Source organism: Acipenser ruthenus, chromosome 41 (genome assembly GCF_902713425.1).
Source record: "Acipenser ruthenus chromosome 41, fAciRut3.2 maternal haplotype, whole genome shotgun sequence".
Taxonomy (NCBI): domain Eukaryota; kingdom Metazoa; phylum Chordata; class Actinopteri; order Acipenseriformes; family Acipenseridae; genus Acipenser; species Acipenser ruthenus.
The window spans coordinates 8,447,769-8,457,882 of record NC_081229.1 but is presented as its reverse complement, the minus strand read 5'-3'; the positions used below and the strand labels follow the sequence as shown (position 1 = coordinate 8,457,882).

Genomic DNA, 10,114 nt, shown 5'->3' with positions numbered 1-10,114 from the left:
AACAAAAACAACACAGTACTTCAAACACATCACAACAACAATAATAACAACAATAATGATATACATGTATATATGTATTCTATAACATGTATTTATTTATTTATTTATTTCTCTTTTCCTTCCTGTGTGAGGAGCCTCAGTGTCACTCCCTGTCCCTCAGGCTGTGTGAGGAGCCTCGGTGTCCCTCCCTGTCCCTCAGGCTGTGTGAGGAGCCTCAGTGTCACTCCCTGTCCCTCAGGCTGTGTGAGGAGCCTCAGTGTCACTCCCTGTCCCTCAGGCTGTGTGAGGAGCCTCAGTGTCACTCCCTGTCCCTCAGGCTGTGTGAGGAGCCTCAGTGTCACTCCCTGTCCCTCAGGCTGTGTGAGGAGCCTCAGTGTCACTCCCTGTCCCTCAGGCTGTGTGAGGAGCCTCAGTGTCTCTCCCTGTCCCTCAGGCTGTGGCAGGCGCTTGTGTCCTGGGCTGCCACTTCTATACAGCTTGTCTGCTCACCGAGGAGGATGGGGAGTTTATCTGGGTCTGGCAAGTCTGAGAAATCTATGCAGAGATTTTGTATTTTTGGGACGAAGGCTTCCCTTATATTCTTATATTTTGTGCACTGCAGTAAAAAGTGTATCTCTGTCTCGACCTGATTGAGCTGACAGTGATCACACAGCCTGTCCTCTTTGGGCAGCCATGTCTGCCTGTGTCGGCCCTTCTCGATGGCCAGGCTGTGCTCACTGAGCCTGTACTTTGTTAAGGTCTGTCACTGTTTACTGTTTTTCACCCTAGTCAGGTATTCAGCCGGGGTGTAGTGTCTTTTTAGGGCCCGATAGCATTCCAGTTTGCTTTGTGTTCTTGTTTGTTTTGTGCTATAATTTGGTTTACTCTGATTGTGTGTGTTGGAGTGGTGCTGTCCTGAAGCTGGTTGGTGTTAGTGTGTGTTAGTGCAGTGAGCTTCAGGACCAGCTGGCTGAGGGGACTCTTCTCTGGGCTCTGCTCAGCAGGGCTTTATGGTGGTAAGAGTTTATGTTACTATTTTTTAGATGGAGCCAAAATTGAATTGCTCTTTTTTGGATATTAATCAGTAGTGGGTATTGGCCTGATTCAGCCCTGCATGCTCTCTCTCTATCACAATGTGTTGACGTCATATTCCTCCGACAGAGAAGAACCAATCAAAACGCGAGACTGTTAAGCGGTTCCATCCCCAAAACCGGGGCTGCGTCATACCTCCGCGTCTTTTCAAAGAGAAGAACAACAACAATAAACGCCAGAAATTTAAAAGAAAAAAAAAGATTGAGCTCCGCAGAGTTGTTTTTAATTTATTTAACATTTTGTTGCGCACCAGTTGACAAGGCGTGGACGATTAATAAAAAACAAAAAGAAAAAGTGAGTTCCATGTTGTTGTTTTTAATTGGTGTTTGGTTGTTCTCGACGCAGTGGTGTTTTACTGTTAGCCGCGGGTTTTTCAGCCGGTCAGTGTTTCTGTGCAGCGCAGGTATGTGATGTTCTCGTCATGGGTAGCTAGTAATGTCAGCGCGGTGTTGATGTGGTTTAACCTGCTGAACTCGGATGCGCGCAACCTCTCGATGCTCTCCTAGTGTCTGGGATAAATCCCGACTGAACTGAACAGATACTGTACGAAACTACACGTGATTGTAGATTCATATTGAATATAAACTACATGGAAACGCATTGCGCGCTGAGAGATAAGCACGTCTGTCTGTGTTAATGACTTTATAAAACATAATGTTCTTGATTACCCTATATATATATATATATATATATATATATATATATATATATATATATATATTAATTTGATTTATTTATTAACTGCAGATGTCTTAAACTAAGTGATACAGACGCGGTTGTTTTAAACTAAATGATATAGACGCGGTTGTTTTAAACTAAATGATATAGACGCGGTTGTTTTAAACTAAATGATATAGACGCGGTTGTTTTAAACTAAATGATACAGACGCGGTTGTTTTAAACTAAATGATAGAGACGCGGTTGTTTTAAACTAAATGATACAGACGCGGTTGTTTTAAACTAAATGATATAGACGCGGTTGTTTTAAACTAAATGATACAGACGCGGTTGTTTTAAACTAAATGATACAGACGCGGTTGTTTTAAACTAAATGATATAGACGCGGTTGTTTTAAACTAAATGATAGAGACGCGGTTGTTTTAAACTAAATGATACAGACGCGGTTGTTTTAAACTAAATGATACAGACGCGGTTGTTTTAAACTAAATTATACAGACGCGGTTGTTTTATGTTATTTTGACAAAAGGTATTTAGAGTGTCGCGCTACAGGAAGTGGCTGAAAACCGGTGTAGGTGCAGAACGTGGTACATCATCAGAATGTGGTACTGGTACCAAAATGTGTACCGTCAAAAAATGGTATGCTGTCAGTGTTGTGATTGACTGCTGCACAAATCACTAGGAATAAGACAAACTGTAGATCACCCACAGAATGGTATATGTTTACAATGTTAGATAACACAATGTGTTGCTCATTAGTTAGTTACATATTTGCTGAATTGGTAGAAAAAAATTATATTAAAATGAACTTTAAAGGTCAAACAGTACTTTGTATTTGTTCAGATGGACGGTACCTTGTTTTCTGAGCTATAATTATTTGCACAGCCCGGGCAAGCGCAGTACATGGTGTACCACGTTTTAACATGTACCGCAAAATAACACGGCCTGGGACAATTTTAAAAGATTGAGAAATGTTGGGGCACTGGGATGCCTGGTCACCATGTTATATATATAATTATGCTACACTTGACCATATACTGTTATACAGGCTTTTCAGCACGATAGGCTTTTTACAGTATATAGCGAATATTAATGGGCTTTTCCACATGGATAGACATTCTGTAATAACACAGGGATGTGGCAAAAACAATGCTGAAGCAACCTTATATAACATTTGTTATTTTGCACAGTTTAAGCTGTGTCTGAATGAACCACTCGCAGCGAGTCCAGCCTTTGATATGGAGACACTCCGCACTCACTTAACTTGAGCTTACATTAAACTATAATGTGGGCACATTTTAAGGTCTTTATTATAAAAAGGTCTTCACAGAATTAAAAAGTAACTTTAATACAGTCGGTAAAATTCTTTAGTAACAAAACTAATCTGTACACAAAATATTAAGGCATTGTCGGGTGTTCAATATGCTTTTAGTACTCGCATACACACACATGCGTACACGCACACACACACACGTGTGGAAGGCCACACTATTTAGTGCATCTTCAAATATTTAGTACATGCAGGGGCACTGGCCCCTCCAATAATCATCTCCAAAATATTGATTTCTGCCCTTTCTGTCACTGACACTCACACACTAAACGTATTTCATCATAAAGTGTAGTTAAGGACTGGCGCGTGTGTCCCTTTAATGTTTGAGTCCAGCTGTAGTAGTACAATTAGTGGATAAACCGCACATCTTAAAAATGATGCTATTTTATGCTAAACTGAAAACTGTTAATATACTAAAGGGAAAGCACTTGTGAAGCTGAATCGAGAGCTTCAATGCAGAGTTCCTGAAATGCAGTGTGATTTATTCATACACCACATTGAGCCTGTTTTAACGCTCGGGAATCGGACAATGCAATGTCTTTGTCAGAACTCATGAAGCTCTGTAAAGAACATGACCTGGACTCCTGTATCCTGATGTATTCCACCTGCAGGTGCTTTGGGCCGCGCTACCTGTTACAGCTGCAACTGCAGAAAGATGTGTCAGTGATAAAAAGCTCCACAGCGTATGGAGTTTCATTGAAATGGCGAGTGTAATGCTATTTATTTATATAACCATATCAACACACACCACACACATTGTGTGTGTGTGTGTGGTTCAACGTTTTCAACAGATAAAATCGTATGATATTAAAAATGTATTACAAGAAATTCTGTGTTCCTTCAATAGTAAAGCCACTCCTGCTATAATGCCAGATTGCATTTGTCCCTTGAATGCCCTTCATAACACATTTAAATTGATACATAATTATTTGTTCAGCAGCTACTAAACAGAATCCGGTCTGCTGCCATGGACAGTGTGAAGATGGAATCTGTCCAGATTAAAGAGGAGTTCCCTGAACTTGAACTGGTCCCCATTAGAGTGGAGTTCTCTGGGCTGGCTTCCCTCCCCATTAAACAGGAGCTCTGTGAGATGCAATGTGAGAGCAGTCAGCCAGAGGTCTCTGACATTAAAGCTGAGCACAATGAATTGGAGATCCCCCAGACAGAAGAACCCCTTCCTGTTAAACAAGAAGAGGTGCTGGAAACTGTCCGTATTAAACAGGAGCCCCCTGAAGTAGAGTTTGAGCACATGGAACCAGGGAAGGAAGAATCCAAGGACTTCAAACCAAACACCCCTGAGCTGGAGCCTGTACGCCTGCGGGAGTGTAGCGTGGTGCTAGAGAGAATCTGCGTGAGAGAGCAAGGCGCTGGAGAGGAAGGCTCTCCCAACAGCACGCAAGGAGGTGGAAAGGAAGACGGGCGCTCCCATTCAGAATGCAGTCTAGCAGGTGAGTGACTCCCACTAGCTGTGACATTGTCATTCTAGATTGCGTGAAATCCACAGTGTGGTTGAGAGGGAGGGAGCATATTGGTTAGAATACTTTAAAACCTGTCCAATCTGGCATCGCTTGGGACTGGAAAGTGGTGCAGGATTAGAGAGTTACTGTAAAACATTGAATACTGACCTAAAGGTAAAATGACAAAACTATTTGAACATTAAATGGCTGTGTTACTGTACATACACAGTGTAATAAACACAGTAATGCTTCAGCAAACTCTTCACCTGTTATCACAAGCCTGTTTAACCCATTCCCATAGAAAGACCTTCACGTGCTCGTACTGTACCTGCATGAGGATTCAGATGCTTTCTGCTGCATTCAGGGTCTCTCACTGTTAGCTCTTTTGAGTTGGTGTTTTGTTCAGCTTTTCTTTCAAGAGTTCGCTCGCTGTGTGGACGATTAGAAATGTATTTGCTGTTCAACAACTGCACAATTCAGAATGGTGCCGGCTGGACATGGTAGTGTATACACAACATCAGGCAGAAGGGACAGATTCCAGAATAGCCAGGCTCTGGACTGTAGAGGGGATCACACCATTCATTATATTGCAAAAGTCTACCGGAAGCCAGAATAGTAGTACAGTATTTCATGTTTGTAGTGTTTAAAGGGTTAAAACTGAAATCTATGTTCTTTTATAAGATGCATTGTTAAGAAGAGAGTCTCCTATTCAGGTCTTAATGGGGTGATGCTTATCTTTAATTCTATTGGTTACTCGATTTGTATTTGATTTGTTTCACAGACTAGTTGTAAACAAAGAAATGAAAAATCACATGAGTCGATGCTGTAGTCAGATATACATTGATTTTAGGCAGACAGATTCCAGAATAGCCAGGCTCTGGATTGTAGAGGGGATCACACCATTCATTTCAATAGGGATTTGATCAGGACCCCAAAATCATACCGAATTAGAATGCTGGTTTGTAGAGGGGCTGGATTAGACAGGGCTCTACAGCTATGGACAAAAGCTTTGCATCTCCTACAATTGTAGGATTGAGGCATAATAAAAAATATATAAACATCATTTAGACCTTTTATTAAGCATCATGTAAACAAAGAAATGACATATTGCAAAATTCTACCAGAAGCCAGAATAGTATCACAGTATTTCCTGTTAGATTTCGAAATGTCACATTATATTGTGTGTATTTATTTATTTTTGTCTCAATCCTCAAATTCTAGGTGTTTCTAAACTTTTGTCTGTAATGTAGGTTGCTGATGCATTTACAGTCTGTGTAACTGTATAAAATAAACTGCTTGTGTTTCTGTCTGTATACTGGAGTCCTGTAACCCACTGTGTTGGGATTCAATTATAGGAATGATAAATGGAGAGAATTGAATTAACAAAACACATAAACCCTGCATGTGTAATGTAATGCTATGGCATGGAGCTGCACATTTCTAATGCACCGTGATGTATATCTGTACAACAATAAACAAGATGATTCCAAACAGCGAGAGGGAGGGAGCCGTTCCAGTCTCCAAGCACATCATTGACAGATTATACTACATTACACTACAGTTCTATGTATGCATCTGTACATAATCCAAGATAGAAAAGTCATAAAATGCCTCGATGAGAAATTGTAGCATGTGTTAGAGGAAATAGACCTGAAACATTACAGGAGAACTTCACAGTCAGATTTTGATCCCAGGGCTCGGTTTCACCAGCATCAGTCTTTACTGACTTTGCTTTCACACAGAAAGGCTTTAAGTTTAACTTTGTATTTTTAAACTGGTGTAACCCAGAGCAAACCCCACAGCTAAAATGCACACACTTTAATCCAGGGGTTCCAAACAGCACCACCTTCAGGCCGCGGGTGCAATGACATTCTATGTGTTTTTTTCTATTAATAACGATAAGCAGGCATCGGCAGCAGCTGTAATTATAGAAAAATAAAGTGTAGCAAGGGAGTATCGGCGGACTGTCAATCAAAGCAGAAATTCACAAATCAGAGCTAACAGATTGCCTTCCTGTAGGCGGGATGTAGAGCGAGAGCTCTGACAATAGGGTGGTGTTGAGGTCATGTGATCGCTCTGCTGGCAGATGTAAAAAGTGTGTTCAGTATTCATAACATTACAATATGTCGAATCCGCTACCAAAGAATATGTTTTGCAAAATATAAAGAAAAGAAAAGGCAGCTGCAGGAGTTTGAATTTTTAACTCTGTGCATATTCTATGTGATTTCCATCTGTCACATTATTTATTCAAATGAATAAAGGACAGTTTAGATTAGCTTTATTTATAATGTTACAGGTTTAAACATAGAAAATGTTTTTAATTTGACATTTTCCCCAGGAGTGCTAATAGTGGGCCGCAGTGCCTGATGCAGCAGAACAGGTGGGCCTCAGGTAAAAAAAATTGGGAACCCCTGCTTTAATCCACTCCTCCACCCAGCCACACGCCCGAAGCCTACAAGCAGCCCCTCTTACTTTCTTTCCTGTTCATATTTTCCAGGTTCCAGTCCAGCAGCTAAAGCGAGGGCAGGCGGTGGAGAATATCCTGACTGTGGAAAAGGTTTCACCCAGTTAGGACGTTTAAAAATACACCAGCTAATTCACACAGGAGAGAAACCGTATCGCTGCTCTCACTGTGGGAAGAGTTTCAGCGAAAGTGGAACCCTGAGAAATCACGAGCGAATTCACACAGGAGAGAAACCGTATTGCTGCTCTCACTGTGGGAAGAGTTTCAATCGCTTAGGAAACCTGAAAACACACCAGCAAATTCACACAGGAGAGAAAACATATCGCTGCTCTGACTGTGGGAAAAGTTTCAGGGAAAGTGGAACCCTGAGAAATCACGAGCGAATTCACACAGGAGAGAAACCGTATTGCTGCTCTGACTGTGGTAAGAGTTTCAGTCAATCAGGGCCCCTGAAAGCACACCAGCAAATTCACACAGGAGAGAAACTGTATTGCTGCTCTGACTGTGGGAAGAGTTTCAGAAATTCAGGAAAACTGAAAACACACCAGAGAATTCATACAGGAGAGAAACCGTATTGCTGCTCTGACTGTGGGAAGAGTTTCAGAGTTTCAGAAAAACTGAAAACACACCAGCGAATTCACACAGGAGAGAAACCATATTGCTGCTCTGACTGTGGGAAGAATTTTAGTCTGTTAGGACACCTGAAATCACACCAGCAAATTCACACAGGAGAGAAACCGTATAGCTGCTCTGACTGTGGGAAGAGTTTCAGAAATTCAGGAACACTGAAAATACACCAGCGAATTCATACAGGAGAGAAACCGTATTGCTGCTCTGACTGTGGGAAGAGTTTCAGTCAGTTAAGTAACATGAAAACACACCAGTTAACTCACACAGAAGAGAAACCATATTGCTGCTCTGATTGTGGGAAGAGTTTCAGAGAAAGAGGAACCCTGACAAAACATGAGCGAATTCACACAGGAGAGAAACCGTATTGCTGCTCTGACTGTGGGAAGAGTTTCAGAAATTCAGGAAAACTGAAAACACACCAGCGAATTCACACAGGAGAGAAACCGTATAGCTGCTCTGACTGTGGGAAAAGATTCAGTCTGTTAGGAAACCTGAAAACACACCATAAAATTCACACAGGAGAGAAACCATATCGCTGCTCTGACTGTGGGAAGAGTTTCAGAGTTTCAGGAAAACTGAAAACACACCAGCGAATTCATACAGGAGAGAAACCATATTTCTGCTCTGACTGTGGGAAGAGTTTCAGGCATGCAGACTCCCTGAATAAACACCAGCGAATTCATACAAGAGAGAAACCGTATCGCTGCTCTGACTGTGGGAAGTGTTTTAGTCAGTTAAGTAACCTCAAAAAACACACCAGCAAACTCACACAGGAGAGAAATTGTATCAGTGCTCTGACTGTGGGAAGAGTTTCAACAAGTTAGGACATCTTCAAACACACCAGTGAATTCACACCGGAGACAAACCCTAAGGACCATGTTCATTCAGAAAGAAACATTACCTTACATCAGCGCTCCAGATAAGGTTTGGGGTCTAGGAGTAACTTACCCTCTAATTTTAACACTGAGAGTAAAATGTATTTTCAGTGGGTAAAATGCAACATTACCATGAAGTCCTGAGTAATCTCGATAAATACTGTACAATCTTTGATGGTAATGGGCAGGCATTAAAAAAAATCCTTCCATTTTAACTGCAATGTTTCTTTGAACTACGGCACAACCACAGTTCTCCAAGGTTCTTTATCGGCTCAGCGCATTTTTTTTTCGATGTATCACACTGACTCTACAAATCAATTACGTTATATTTTAACATTAACCTCTTTTGCGATACGGACGTACTTGGCACGTCATGATTAAAAACATTATTAAAAATGTTTAAAAAAAATCTATCAATCTGGATTGCTGTTTTTTCCCTCGGGGTCGATCATCGAGGAGTTATTACTACACAACATATTAGGTTGGTTGCTTTAATGTCATTATATTACACAGATAAAATATATTTGATGTGATGCAGTTGCTAAATGTAATTTACAGCCTGTTTGAATGCAAGCAGTGGCCATCTTTGGCTTGTACTGGAAACATCCAGAATGAATTTAAAACAATCTGTGTGTAACTTTTGTTTTCTTTTCAATGAGGATTGATAATAAAAAAAGTTTACCTTTTGATTAGTAGCTGTTTTATCGAGCTGTGCTTCATGAAATCAGCTTTGAAGTAACATACGACTATTTGTCTATGTCTTTTTTTGTTCATGTGACAGAGAGGAAGATACGGGGCAGCAGTGTGGAGTAGTGGTTAGGGCTCTGGACTCTTGACCAGAGGGTTGTGGGTTCAATCCCCGGTGGGGACACTGCTGTTGTACCCTTGAGGTACTTTACCTAAATTGATCCAGTAAAAACCCAACTGTATAAATGGGTAATTGTATGTAAAATAATGTGATATCTTGTAACAATTGTAAGTCGCCCTGGATAAGGGCGTCTGCTAAGAAGTAAATAATAATAATAATAATAATAATAATAATAATAATAATACTGACTGTCATCGTGTGACACCATTGTAATGCACCGAGTGTGTGGGAGCTACTGTATCATCGTGTGACACCATTGTAATGTACAGAGTGTGTGGGAGCTACTGTATCATCGTGTGACACCATTTTAATGCACCGAGCGTGTGGGAGCTACTGTATCATCGTGTGACACCATTGTAATGTACAGAGTGTGTGGGAGCTACTGTATCATCGTGTGACACCATTGTAATGCACCGAGCGTGTGGGAGCTACTGTATCATCGTGTGACACCATTGTAATGTACAGAGTGTGTGGGAGCTACTGTATCATCGTGTGACACCATTGTAATGCACCGAGCGTGTGGGAGCTACTGTATCATCGTGTGACACCATTGTAATGTACAGAGTGTGTGGGAGCTACTGTATCATCGTGTGACACCATTGTAATGTACAGAGTGTGTGGGAGCTACTGTATCATCGTGTGACACCATTGTAATGCACCGAGCGTGTGGGAGCTACTGTATCATCGTGTGACACCATTGTAATGTACAGAGTGTGTGGGAGCTACTGTATCATCGTGTGA

General features: G+C 41.2%; 1 protein-coding gene across 1 annotated transcript; it reads left to right on the top strand.

Moving 5' to 3' along the window:
- The first annotated feature begins 1,127 nt into the window (after positions 1 to 1,127).
- Positions 1,128 to 8,918, top strand: LOC131709116 (gastrula zinc finger protein XlCGF57.1-like). The gene is given in 4 exon segments (XM_059011050.1): positions 1,128 to 1,365; positions 4,017 to 4,527; positions 7,034 to 8,376; positions 8,379 to 8,918. Coding segments are annotated over 3 exon segments (1,923 nt in total). The 5' UTR covers positions 1,128 to 1,365; positions 4,017 to 4,046; the 3' UTR covers positions 8,478 to 8,918.
- The last annotated feature ends 1,196 nt before the right edge of the window (positions 8,919 to 10,114 follow it).